At 37.1% G+C, this 15,280-nt stretch overlaps 1 protein-coding gene across 3 annotated transcripts in view; it reads left to right on the forward strand.

Annotated features, from left to right (window-relative positions):
* Positions 1 to 15,280, forward strand: part of LOC106875883 (four and a half LIM domains protein 2) — a 231,251-nt gene that overhangs the window by 8,261 nt on the left and 207,710 nt on the right. The window contains exon 1 of one of the 3 annotated variants that reach the window (XM_089338926.1): positions 11,218 to 11,259. The exons of the other annotated variants lie outside the window; for them this stretch is intronic. Within the exon in view, the coding sequence (XP_089195052.1) occupies positions 11,233 to 11,259 (27 nt within the window). The 5' untranslated portion in view covers positions 11,218 to 11,232. Of the gene's footprint in view, positions 1 to 11,217; positions 11,260 to 15,280 lie in introns of those variants that run through there. 3 annotated transcript variants of the gene reach the window in all.

Here is a 15,280-nt window from a genome sequence, read left to right on the forward strand (position 1 = left end):
AATCCTTCAAGGCAGTGCCCCAGTCTTGGGCCAACCAAAGCCTTGTGAGTGGATTTGGTAGATGGAAACTGAAAGAAGCCCATTGTATATGTGTGTGTCTGTTTGTCTGTCTGTCTCCACCACTGCTTGACAACCGGTGTTGGTGTATAACTTAGTAGTTCAACAAAAAGAGACTGATAGAACAAGTATCGGACTAAAAAAAACAAGTACAGGGATCTAGTTCTTCAAGGTGATGCCCCAGCATGGCCACAGTCTAATGACTGGAATGGATAAAGGATAAAAGGTATGATTTACATAATAGGTCTACTTGGTCAGTGCTGACCTGGGGCTAAATAGCAACAGCTGCTGCATGACATCTACCTTAGTGTTTCTCAACTGGTGTCCATTTGGCCCTGGGGTGGGGAGTCCATATAAGATTTTGTTGCTAAAATCTATGTGCAATAAACTGGTTATACATCTGTGTTCCACAAAATATTTTAACAGTTTATATATATATATATATATATATATATATATATATATATATATATATATATATACGTAGGCATGGCTATGTTGTGAGAGGCTTTCTTCCCAACTACATGGTTCTGAGTTCAATCTCACTGCATGGCACCTTGGGCAAGTGTCTTCTACTCTAGCCTCAGGCCAACCAAAGATTTGTGGGTGGATTTGGTAGATGGAAACTGAAAGATACCTATCGTATGTGTGTGTGTGTGTCTGTGTCAGTGATTGTCTTCCACCACCACTTGACAACTAGTGTTGGTGTGTTTACATCCCATAACTTAATGGTTTGGCAAAAAAGACCAATAGAATAAGGCTTAACAAAATAAGTCCTGGTATTCATTTGTTCGACTAAAACCCTTCAAGGTGATGTCCCAGCATGGCCTCAATTAAATGACTGAAACAATTACTGATGATATCTAACTATGAAAATATAAAATGATTCTTTTTAAATGAGTGACTGGTGGGGGGGGGGGGGTCCATCCAAGTAAAATAGGAATCAAAAGGGGTCAATAGGTAAAAAAATGTTATAGAAACACTGATCTACATGAACACTTGACCTGCTAGAAATAGTGACCATATCTTTGTCCTGTCACACTTTACTGCCATAGAAAAGGAAGGAGACATTTTTGGATAATATTGTCTTAGGAGATGGTCATATCTGTAAAGGCCTTTGATCATATGTTTATTTGATCAAAACTGACTGAGAGATAAGAAAGAAAAACAACATGTACATTCTGAAAACTCTCAAAAAATACTCTTTGATCACTGTCAGTATCCCATAGCAATATAAGGGTACTGTATGCTGCCCTCCACCCCCATCTGGTAGAGAATCCAAATCTTTATTGGGAGGAACCAGAATATCTGACTGTGACTGTAAACTTCCATTTTTGCTAGAATGAAGTTCTTCCAACTCTTCATAACCAAGAGCATCTTTCTGACATTTGACTTCTGCTGCCATCTGGTGATAAACCGAAGAAGTAGGCTGCTTGAATGCAAATCAGAAGGGTGGAGTTGGGGATGGAGGCTTCCCTTTCTGTTATCTATCAAAGCTTCCGGTGTGTTTAAGGGGAGATAGGTCACCGTGTGAATTTGTAAACCCCCCTGTTCCCTTTAACATAGTCACACGCAAATATAGATATTTGTCGAATGCACCATGTGACCGTCAAAACCTGACCTTTTATGTAGTTATGGATCAGTTCTTATTAGATAGCACCGTGGTGAATATTGAAAAGAAAAACCTCCCTTATATTATCTGTGCAAAAGTATGGTCCAGAATGTGGTAGCCAAAGAAATATTGATTCTTGTTTATCCATTAAAAAACAAAACAAAAGAAAAACAACACCAAATTCCTTGAGCAAAGTGAGATTTTCTAACACTTATGTTCTTCACCTTCTCCTTAATAAGGACAGTAACAACATAGGTTTTTGTTGTTGTTAGCTCCTGCTTGCACTGAATCCAGTAGACTCCTGCTCTAAGGGCAGTCTAATTGAAACCATTCTGCCTCTTTTAATGGTCTTTAAGACTGTTTTAGCCTACATTATCTAACATGTCTCCTTTCTGTTTTTTAAGGAAGTAGGGTGTGAACTGAGGAAGATTTGCCTATCATTTTTAAAAAGTCAAGTGACCACATATATGTTCTGTTAAGTACAAGGGCCTCGAATTTGTGGATGTGTATACTCAATAAAAGGTAAAGATCTGATGTGATCCCATATAGTACTATAATCCAAATTGCAGGGAACTCCAAGAATTAAGATACTTGGATTAAATTAGTGAAAGTGACATGGGAGGTCCATGGGAATGTATGACGAATAGAATGCAAAAGACTAAGTAATAATGGAATATGGGATAAGTCATGATCAACATTATTAATTAATGCTTGGAGAAATGGAAAGAAATAGTTATTGTGACATTTGGATATTGTAATTCTTTGGAAAAAGGAGAAAGATGAGGTAAAACTGAAAAATTAAAAAAAAGTAATAATAAAAGATATCAACGTGTGTGTGAGTATGTATATATGTATGTATGTATGTATGTGTGTGTGTTTATATATATATATATATATATATATATATATATACACACACATGTATATGTGTGCACGTGTATATATTTGTTTATGTGTATGTATGCATGTATCTATGTGTGTGTGTATCTATACCTATCTATCTATCTATTTATATATACATCTATATGTCTGTCTGTCTGTCTATCTATCTATCTATCTATGTATATATATATATATATATGTATATATATATATATATATAAATGCATGTATGTATGATGGGATTGATATTAGTTTCTGTCTACCAAATCCTCTACAAGGCTTTGGTCAGCTCAGAACTATAGAAGATACTTGCCCAAGATACCATGCAGTGGGACTGAACCCAAAACCACATGGTTGGGAAGCAAACTTCCTAACCACATAGACATGCTTGCAATCTACATAGTAAAATGTATATGATTTAAAGGAGATTTGGCTATTATGTCTAGCAAGTTAAATAACTGCATAACTGCTTGTACATTGGTTTGTAGGGTGATACTTATTACATGTAGAGCCATTAATATTTGTAATGATGTAGGACCATGGTCTGGCAGACTCATTTTGCATGCCAGGCAAAATGCATAGTGCCATTTTGTACATCTTTACACTCTAAGTTCAAATTCTTCCAAGGTTGACTTTACTTTTCATCCTTTTGAGATTAATAGAATAAGTACCAGTTGAACACTTGTTGGCACTCCATCGCTTACGACGTCGAGGGTTCCAGTTGATCCGATCAACGGAACAGCATACTCGTGAAATTAACGTGCAAGTGGCTGAGCACTCCACAGACACGTGTACCCTTAACGTAGTTCTCGGGGATATTCAGTGTGACAAGGCTGACCCTTTGAATTACAGGCACAACAGAAACAGGAAGTAAGAGTGAGAGAAAGTTGTGGTGGAAGAGTACAGCAGGGTTCGCCATCATCCCCTACCGGAGCCTCGTGGAGCTTTAGGTGTTTTCACTCAATAAACACTCACAACGCCCAGTCTGGGAATCAAAACCGCGATCCTATGACCGCGAGTCCGCTGCCCTAACCACTGGGCCATTGCGCCTCCACTGTTGAACACTAAAGTCGATATAATTGACTTATCCTCTGCCCCCAAATTGCTGGCCTTGTGCCAACATTTGAAACTGATATGAGTTACAATATAGGTCTGCAAGCTGGCAGAATCATTAGCATGCCGAGCAAAATGCTAAGCAACATTTCATTGTCTGGTTTTGTTCTGAGTTCAAATTCTATTGAGGTCAACTTTGCCTTGTGTCCTTTCAGGGTCAATAAAATAAATACCAGTTGAACACTGGGGATGATGTAATCGACTTGCTCCTTCCTCTCTGAACTTACTGGCCTTGTGCCAATATTTGAAACCAGTATTAGTAACAATGTCTCGCTCTTAGAATTTGTCTCAACAAAGGAATAAAAACATTAGAACAAAATAAATAGATAAATAGAAAAAAATCTGTTTGTCAAAACCACACAGTTTAATGAAGATTAAGTGTTTGGTTACAGTTGTGGTTTCTAACTGCTTAACCATAATGGTGTCCTTTGCCACTTTGAGCATTAACGGCTAAATTACTCAAACAAAATAAAAATAAAAATAAAATTTTTTCATTAAAATTTGTTCCAAGGTGAACCTGTTTCTTATTTTACGTTTCTTTTATTTTCTCACAAACACATACACATCCATATATATAATCATCATCATCAGTGTTTTACATCCACTTTCCATGACAGCATGGGTTGGATGGGTCATCATGATCGGCAGCAGTTCTTATTCAGAGTCATTACCCTTCAAGGCTGGTTGAAGACTCATGTCTTGCTTGCCTGTATTATTTTTGGCTCATAGTCTTTGTCTGGAAACATTGCTACCCCCAACCACTTTGTAGACTTTACTAGATGCTTTCTACCATGTCACCACCACTAAGGTTTTTCTTCGCATTCTGGCCACTTGATATGATCGTTATTTTAAATAACGGTCTTATCCTTTATATATATACTAGCAGCTAAGCCTGGTTTCACCCGGTCAATTTGGATGATGTGGCTGTAAAACCTGCTCTGTGTAAGCATTTGACTTGTCTGGGCATGCTTACATTAAAAAACAATTTTAGAATGACTTTTTTCTGTCAAAGCGCTAAAAATAACTGACCAACAAAAAAAAAAAACCAACCAAGATTCAACCAAATCAAAAAATAAACCCAAATACTAAGCGAACAAAGATGAACCATCCCACTTCCATTGTGCACACACATGCACACACAAAAACATGCACACACACACACACACACACACACACACACACACACACACACACACACACACACACACACACACACACACACACACACCCCTTTTACATACACACAGAATTGAAATGCTATTTGATTTATTTTTTTCAGAGTACAATTTTCATCATCCCACTACCAAGTATGACATCACCCCTTCCTTTCTCATTCATAAACACAAGAGTATTATTATAGTAGATTATCTCGGTAATCATAGGAGCTATGAAAAACATACAAAGTCCACCATCACCACTGGATCATTCTACACATCTGTGTAATTTTTCGTGCAATTCCACCCAGCTGTTTGACCGTGAATCCCAAGACAAGAAAGAATTGCCCATGTCAAATTTATCTGTATATATATATATATATATATATATATATATATATATATATACCTATGTGGTAAGTTTGCTTCCCAACCAGATAATCCTAGGTTCAGTCCAATTGCCTCACACCTTGGGCAAGTGTTTTCTTCTATAGCCTCACACCAAACAAAGCCTTGAGTGGATTCCGTAAACGGAAACTGAAAGCCTATATATATATGTATGTAACCTTCCAGAATGTAACCTCGTGGACATCGGTGGCGATTTTTTTTTCTTCCTCCGTTTTTCCCTTCTTTGAACTTTCCTTGTTTCCAACGAAGAGCTCCGCTTGAAACATCATACTCTCTCTCTTTCCTTTCCCGAGCGTCTAGTAACACTATCTGTATCACGTCCTGACGTTGTTGTTTTTTTGTTATTGTTTTTTGTCTTTTTCCTTTTTTTGAACCTACATATATACATACATACATATACACACACATATATATATATATATATATATATATATATATATATATATGTATGTGTCTGTCTGTGTCCCCTCCTCACTGCTTGACAACTGGTATTGGTGAGTTTATGTGCCCATAACTTAGTGGTTCAACAAAAGAGACTGATAGAATAAGTCTCAGACTTTTTTTTTTTTTTTAAAAGAAACACTGGGGATAATTCCTTTGACTAAAATTCTTCAAGGTGTTGCCCCAGCAAGGACTCACTCTAACAACTGGAACAAATACAAGATAAAAGAAATATGCAGGATGTCCATAAATTACCTTTACAACTTGAAAAAAGTCAGACCCCCCCCCACCCGCAAAATAAGGATAACTCATCAGTATGCTTGCAGCCAATGGAGCCCACATGAAGGTGTTCTGCTGTTTCTGATAAAACTTAATTTGCATGTTTTTATATAAACTCTGCTTAGTTGTCGTTATTTTTGTCACTGACTTTTTCAAATTGTAAAGATAATTTATGGAGCGTTTTGTTTTATACTTCTTTTATTTTTAAACAATGTTCTTGTCTCTTCCTTGTGGACTTGCAAGGCCCCCTCTTCCAAAATTCACTTGTTTGTGATGAAAGATACTCCTCCAGTACTGTGTTGACCTCGTTTAAAGAATTCATATTTTTTCTAAATGATTTTGAAGATTGCAGAATAAATGATAATCAGATGGGGCAATGTCTGGCGAATATGGTAGGTGTGGCATCGTTTCCCATTCAAACTGCTCCAGCCTTTTAAATGTCATCCTCGCTGTATGTGGCCAGGCATTATCCTGACGGAAGAACATCTTTCGTCTTGAAACCAAAGATGGTCGCTTGCCTTCCAGCGGGTAGTTTATCCTGTCCCCCTCCAATTTTTAGTTCATGCAATTGAAAAAAACCACATTATTTATGGGATGACTCAATATATATATATATATATATATATATATATGTGTGTGTGTGAGATCCAAGGATCAAGGTGTAGGAGGAAAGTTAGCTAGAAGCAATCCGTAGTAAATATAAAACAAAACAACTTTCAGGGACAATAGTAGTTTATTGAGACAGAAGGTTATAGATTTTTTCATATTGAAGTAGGATAGACTGAAAAAAGTTCTTTTTATATTTCATAGTAGGCAACCAAGGTTGCCAGGTAAGAATACAAGAGTTAAGGAATGGAGTAGATAAGATCCCGGCTACATATGTTTCATAGTGAGTGGAACTTTGGAAGTGGTAAATATCCAAGCGATGTGTAGACTGCAGGCTACTTGTCAGGCCAAGTGTATCTTGATTGAATGAAAGTTTACATTGTTGCAAGGAGGTATTTGTTAACGTATGGAAGATTCGATCGGAATGTGTAGAGAGCACAGTAAGAGTGGAGAATATAAATGTAGAAAGAAATTATTCCTAATTATTCCTGATTTCTTTCTACATTTATATTCTCCACTCTTGCTGTGCTCCCTACACATTTTGATCGATTCTTCCATGTGTTAAGTACCTCCTTGTGACAATGTAAACTTTCATTCAATCAAAATACCCTTGGCCTGATGATTAATCTGTGGTATACACCTTGCTTGAATATTTACCACTTCCGAGGTTCCGCTCGCTATGAAATGTATGTAGCCCAGATCTTATCTACCCCATTCCTTAACTCTTGTGTGTGTGTATATATATATATATATGGCTGTTTCATAATATACATATATATATGGCTGTGTGGCAGAAGCTTGCTTCCCAACCACATAGTTCTGGGTTCAGTCCCACTCCATGACAGCTAGCTTGGGCAAGTGTCTTCTACTATAACCACAGGCCAACCAAACCCTTGTGAGTGGATTTGATAGACAAAAATTGAAGGAAGCCTAAATGTGTGTGTGTGTGTGTGTGTGTGTGTGTGTGTGTGTGTGTGTGTGTGTGTGTGTGTGTGTGTGTGTGTGTGTGTGTGTGTGTGTGTGTGTGTGTGTGTGTGTGTGTGTGTGTGTGTGTGTGTGTGTGTGTGTGTGTGTGTGTGTGTGTTTCCCACTACTGCTTTTGGTGCATTTACAGCCTTGTAACCTAGCAGTTCAACAAAAGAGACCGATTGAATAAGTACCAGGCTTAACACAAATATACATACTAAGTTGATTCATTCTTCAAGTCAGTGCCCCAGCATGGCCGCAATCTAATGACTGAAACAAGTAAAAGATAAAACATAATATTATATTTTGTAATATATGTATCGTATTGTATTTTATATATATATATATATATATATATATATATATAAAGTTGTAGTATATTGTCAACTTAATGTGACAATCCCAATAAGGGAACACACTACTGCCGTTTAGCCCTAGGAAGCTGGACTGCTTCCTGTCGGCCTTGACACAATTACTGTGTCCTTTAGTTTGCGAGGGGGAGACAAGCTCCTCCACCCAGCCTACCCAGCATTCAGGGACATGTTTCTGAGTCTTTGCTCGTCATCGGCCTGAAGTAGCTTGCCAGCTGGATAGAGAAGCCTGTTTCGCCTTCGCAAACTTATATAAATCACAGTGAAGTTTATTCACTGATCAGCAAAATTAGAAATATAATATTTCTAAATCTCTGAGATTTAAGCAGTAGTGGAGCGATATATATATATATTATATATTTTCAAAATGTAACCACATGTGTATTGTTGGCGATTTTCTTCCTCCATCTTCCCTTCCTTTAGACTTTCATCTATTTCTGACAAAGAGCTTGGTTCGAAACATTAAATCCTCTTTCCTTCCTTTTCTGAGCATCTGGTAATACAGTACTTGTACCACGTCCTCTCATTATTGTTTTTTCTTGTTTGTTCTTCTTTGAATTCACTTTATATTATATATTGTGTATATTGATTTTTTAATATATAATATTATCATTATATACATAATATTATATTATTATTATTACTATCAGTTTCAGTCAGATGCTGTGGCCATGCTGGAGCTCCAAGTGAAGTAAATTGGTATTTAGTAATATCTTGGTATAACCCTTGTGTATCATTCAATAGAAACTCCTGGTATCTGTATGATAAGCCTGGCATTAATGTTGTGATTCTATAAAAGTATTGTCCATCGGTGTAGGAAATCTAGATAGAATGAAATGATATGTATTTTCACAGAGAAAAAAGATGGATTACAATTGTTTCAATCATATCCTGTTTCACATCATATTACACATAAATGAGTATGTGTGATCATGCAAGCCTTGTGTAAGTTAAACATCTATGATGACTTAGTTTAATAACTGTCTGATGGCACGCTTTATTTCAAACTTCTATAACTTGCACGAGTCTTGTGTAATTTATCAGGTATAATCATTTATGTGTAGCGTGGTGTGAAATGGAAATGCTATTGAAATAACTGTAATTGATATTAAACCAATATTAGATGTATATTATATTGGTGGCTTCATCGTGTGTGTGTGTGTGTGTGTGTGTGTGTGTGTGTGTGTGTGTGTGTGTGTGTGTGTGTGTGTGTGTGTGTGTGTGTGTGTGTGTGTGTGTGTGTGTGTGTGTGTGTGTGTGTGTGTGTGTGTGTGTGTGTGTGTGTGTGTGTGTGTGTGTGTGTGTGTGTGTGTGTGTGTGTGTGTGTGTGTGTGTGTGTGTGTGTGTGTGTGTGTGTGTGTGTGTGTGTGTGTGTGTGTGTGTGTGTGTGTGTGTGTGTGTGTGTGTGTGTGTGTGTGTGTGTGTGTGTGTGTGCCAATTTCCTAAAGTAAGAATAACAAGCAATTAAATACAGTGTAAGTAGACAAGCAAAACACATGGCTGAAAAAATGTAGAACACTGGAAGAATGTGTATAATGAAAATGAATACACCTGTTAAGAAATATAGAAAATGTGTTTCAGTATATACATGATGGAAAAGGAATAAGAGAGGCAAAAGGAAAGCAAAGAATTGATATCATAAGACACTTGGAATGGCTTTTTGTTTAAACTATGTGAGAATAGAAAAATAGATAAACTACCAATGAAGGAAAGCATTTCTAAGTGGTCAGTTGACCTTCTAGAAATAACAGCTGGAATTTCCTTCAAATTATACCCTACCATTTTCAAACAAGACATTGTATAATGCAATCATGTTTTGATCATACGTCACCTCACTTAACCCTTTAAACAGGCCATATCTGGCCCAAATATTCTATCTGTTTTATATTCAAACTAACCAGATCTGGCCTCTCACACTATCCCTACAATATCCTTCTAAAAATAAACTGTTACCTCATCAAAATCTCAAAGCTACAAGATAATGCAAACATGTGGATAAATAAGCATTACATTGTACAGAATAATGTGAACACTAAAGAGTTAAGGAAGAAGCCTTGAGGCGCAACAACATAAGCAACAACAAAAACTGCAATGTCTCGATTCAGATCTACGTTACTGTAGTTATTACTGCACTGTGTTCTCCCTTGGTACATTGGCATCTCTGTTAATTTGCATACCATGCGGTCCTGCAAACAAAAGGTCCCTAAATCCAAACTAGCTAAACTAATTCATTATTCAATAGGGGTGGAGATTACAGAATATATTTGGCATTCTCTCTCCTTTGTGTGAAAAATGATAAAAGCTTCCAACTTTTAGTTTTATTACTGACCTGATTTTCAGTTGCCTGTTTTAGATGTTTTTCTTGTCTCTTTCACTTTGGCTATTAATGTCTCCTACAAAGGCATGAATTTCACACACTCACATTCTCTTCATCATCATAAATTTAATGTCTACTTTTCTGTGCTCTTATGGGTTGGACAGAACTTGTTGAGGCATGTTTTTCCTGCAGCCTGATACCCTTCCTGTTACCAACCTTTGTCTGTTTCCAAGTAAAGTAATATTTCCCCATGACCAGACATGTTTTTGCATGATATTGCTTTCAAATTTTGGCATAAGGTCAGTAGTTTGTGGGGAGGAACAAAGATGATTAAATCGACCCCAGCACTCAACTGGTACTTATTTTATTGACCTTGAAAGGATGGAAGGCAAAATTGATTTTGATGGAATTTGAACTCAGAACATAAAGTTGGACAAAATACCACAAAGCATTTTGCCAGCTTGTTAATGATTCTGCCAACTTGCTGCCTTGTTCTTGCATAATATTGGAAATAAATGACATTGCTTGTATGGCAGTACCATATACACACATACGTACGTACATACATATATACATACATACATTCACACATTCACTCACACATACATATATACACACATTTGCATACATATACAATGAGCTTCTTTCAGTTTCTATCAAATTCACTCACATCACTTTGATTGATCGAGGACTATAGGAACTGAACCTATAGCCATGTAGTTGGGAAGCAAACTTTTTACCACTCAGCTACGCTTGTGCCTTCATCTAATAAAATAATGTTTAGTGGAGAAAACTTGTGATCAAAGATATTCCGACCATGACCATCCTATTTTTTTTCTTGTCTCCTTCCTTTAAGTTATTAATGTTTCCTAGAAAGGCATGAATGTCAGGCAATCACATTCCCTTCATCCTATAAAATATAACGGTTGTTTATATTGTTTAGACCCCAGTTCAATTCAGAATATGCAGACATATACACAAAAGCTTTCGACCCATGACCGTTCTGTTTAGTGATGGGCAGAGACCATGACCTTTGCAGTGCTTCTGAGACTGGTGAGTGTGATGCCATTAATGTTCTGTTTAAATGTTGCAGGTTGATACTTGCAGGAAAAACATAAACAAGGTGGATATTTCAGAGGGATTGATGTTCTGGGGAGGAAGGACTGAAAATAGAGTAGGGTGGTTGGATGCATCACAAATGATGAAAGGTGGAAAGATGAGTGGGTGAGGATACCAGAATGGAGGAGATATGAGGCCAACTCGCTCTGAGGAACAGAGGCCATTATATAATATGTCTTCATTTTTTTTTTCTTTTAAGACATTGGAGTGTGGTTTGAGAGAGATTTATCTAAAATTTCTAGCAGATCAGGTGTTCATGTAGAAGCTACTTCATTGGCTTGTGAAACAAGGTGTTTGTGATGATGCTGTAGTAGTTTACTTGACTAGCTTTTAGTTTTGTCATTCTACAAGTGATAACTTTGTTCTTATTCTCTCTGTGAAGCAGGTGAAATGTATCATATCAGTAATATGTACTGGGTGAATCAATTCAGTTAACTATATAACTGACTCCTACATCATCATTATTTAATGTCTTTTCCATGCTGGTATGGGTCAGACAATTTGACAGAAACCGACAAGTCAGAAGACTGCACCAAGCTCTGCTGTCTGATTTGACATGGTTTTTTACAGTTGGATGCACTTCCTAACACTAATCACTTAACACAGCGTACTGAGTGCTTTTTATGTAGCATCAACAGCAGTGAGCCCATCACTACTGCTGGTTTTACATATTTACATAAAAGCTATGTGATAGAAATTATATCTATAGGTCACCAAGTAATTTGCAGGGGACAAGACTCCTTAACTGAGGTGTGTGTGTGAAAAGCATTGAAGGACAAAAAAAAAAAAAAGGTGTCTTGCATTAGAGGGGGAACATGGCTGCCTCAGGTGGAGAGAGAGAAGATGGTGAGGATGTGATGGGAAGGGGCCAGGGGCCATTCACCCAAGTTAATGGGGAAGTGCATATAGTGAAGTGGTGAAGTTGGAGAGGGTGAGTTCACAAGATTGTGAAAGGAGAATGGTAGATGGAGGGGGTGGTGGGTGGAGAAGGTAATGAGTGGGTACAGGTAGAGGGTGGGAGGTAATAGGAGGATATGTGTAGGGGAAAAGTTCCACAGGGATGTACTTTGTGCAGGTGGGTACATAAGGGGAAATGGAGGAGGGGGGAATACAGTAGTGGTGATCAGGGGTGGGGAAGGGGGTGTAGGGAAGATGGGCTATGGGGGTGAAGGGGGAGCATGGACAGGAGGACAAACCTTTATGTCTTAAAAGTAAGACAGTCAAGTAATAAGGTATTAAAGCACCTACCTCTTAATAGATTCTTGAGTTCAAATCCATTGCAAGTTACATTTTTAAAACAACACTATATTCTACATTGACTGTTATTATTGTTCAACCTCAGGCCAGCAGACCTATTATCAAGTGTTGCCCATCAATCATTTTACGTTGTGTATCTAGGACTACAATCTCCAATGTGCTGCCCTGCCTTTTTTTTCAGACTGTAGGCTTGTTGTTATTGTTTAGCTTTAAATCAATCCTGGTCTATAACCAACAGTACTCCAGCCATGACAGTCTGGTTTTGTTTTCCAACAGTATTACTAGGACATAATTTTTTTAGGTGGTAAGGCATGACTATAGAGAATTTTGGTTGCTTTTCTAGTTTGTTTAGAGACTAGTTAGACAATCCCTCTTCACATATATATGTAATTATTTATATATATATATAATGTGTATATATATATATTTATTTTGTGTGTGTGTGTGTGTGTGTGTGTGGGTGTGTGGGTGGGTGTGGGTGTGGGAGGGAGGGAGGGAGGGAGGGAGAGAGAGATTGCCAATCCCAGATTTATAAGAAATATTCATATATGAATTTTTGTTTTGTTAAGGACCTGCTGCATTTCAGTATTGCAATATCATTTGTCTGTGAAAAGGAAACCCAGATATTATGAAGCAGTCTTTGCAATGATGCCATGTGAAGAATGTATAATTTTCTTGGTAAACTTTACCAAAGATTATAAAACCTAGCTTTCATGGCATGATACTTTTAACTGTGGATTCTTCATGAGTATGCTGAATGTAATATTGTTTGTGCATTATCTCAATATATATGTAATATCTGTGTGAGAGGTGCTGTTTAATATGAAGCTATTGAAATATATTTTTGAAATGTGAAGGTTAAAATATGACAGATGTTGAAGTTGTTTAAGGATGAAGTTTGCTGAAAGAATGTGAGGTATGGGGCTGCCGAAAAGCTTTTGGCTTTGGGCAAAAGAAAATATAGGAGGATCAGTTAATTATGATTTTACTCAACATATTCACCTCTCAGATTCACACACTTGTTGCAGCAGTCCTTCAGTTTTTCTAAGCCTTGTAAAAGAACTCAGAAGCCAGGAGTATATTAGTTTCAAATTTTGGCACAAGGCCAGCAATTTCAGGGGAGTGTGTAAGTCAATTACATCAACCTCAATGCTCAACTGGTACTTATTTTATCAACCCTGAAGGGATGAAAGGAAAAGTCAATCTTGGCGGAATTTGAACTCAGAATGTAAAGATGGATGAAATGCCGCTAAGCATTTTGTCCAGCATGCTAGTGATGAGGAGATTCAAGTTTACTATTTGTATTGTTTTAGAGATTTTGTTTATGAAAACAATGCTATTGGATGAACCAATGAGAATCTTACTATGCAGCTGTTCAACCTATTATAAATAACATCCAGAATCTCTTTAAAAATGATCCCTTATAAAAAAGGAAGTATACATTGAACAGCATAGTCCTAGATATATAAGACAGTCCTTGTGGTTTGACACTTTAAAAATAGTAATAACTAGCAGAGATACCCAGCATTGCTTGGGATTACAATGGCATAGTTTGTATATATATATTATGGCTATGTTGAAGCAGGTGATATGGGAAAGTGCAGCATTTGTGGAGTATATAATGGGCTAATTCAACTAAGTGACTTGTCACTCGTCCATTTGGAGTATTCCAGGCTCTGACTTATCATGGAAAATTGTGGGTGGTGGGTATGTGCATACTTTTGCTAAACTTGAGAAAGTCTCATCTTGCTTCTCTCTTCAGACTCCATCTGACATACTGCAGCATGCCTTTGCTGATCTTGGGAAAGTCTCATCTCACTTCTGTCTTGAGATTCCATTTGATGTGCTGCTGCATGCGTTTGCTGATGGTGGGAATGTCTCAGTTCCCTTCTCTATTGAAACTCCATTAATTTAGTGGTAAATATGTAAATGTAAATACCTTGCAACTTTGCAATTGCTGTGATAATTATGAACTGGTAATTGAATGGTAAATGTGTATTTTTATATACCTTGGACCTGCCACCTAATTGTTTTTTGTCAAGAGTTTCACCTCCAGCTGTTCATTATGTCAGTCAACACACACACACACACACGCTGACACACCATTCCACTGTCATGCTGGTAAAGATGGAAAGTTGCTGATGTGTAATGTTGTTCACATAAATAAATTATTTATTTATTTATCCCAGTAGAATGAAAAGTGAAAGAATAAAAGCGTAACACTATTATATCACATTACAATATAGATGTTATTCTTTCGCTTTTGACATGTAATACTGAACCAGTGCCAATGTTATATCATTTTAATCCAAATGAAAAGAAAAATTACATGTTGAAACTCACGGGGTCTGATACTATTACCATGTGAAATTTGATTTGATTTGGTCAAGCTGTTTGAGATGGTAAAGGGAACAGACAGACATACAGACAAAGAATTTTATATATATATAAACAAGGAAGTCATTTTGTAGACAGAACTTATAATCCCTGTTTGAGCATATAAAGCTCTAGAAAAAAATAGAAAGAAACAGACATAGACTAAAAGAGAGGAACTATTACAGAGGGTGAGAGAGAATATCGTAAGCAAGAGAAACACTTGGCTGGGTGAAGTTCAGGGAATGTGGAGCATTATTATATGGGAAAAGGTTCTTCTTGAAGATGAAAGGAAGGGTTTATCGGAGTTGTGTGAGATCTGCAA

Source organism: Octopus bimaculoides, chromosome 21 (genome assembly GCF_046866305.1).
Source record: "Octopus bimaculoides isolate indiv1 chromosome 21, ASM4686630v1, whole genome shotgun sequence".
In the NCBI taxonomy this organism is placed as follows: Eukaryota; Metazoa; Mollusca; class Cephalopoda; order Octopoda; family Octopodidae; genus Octopus; species Octopus bimaculoides.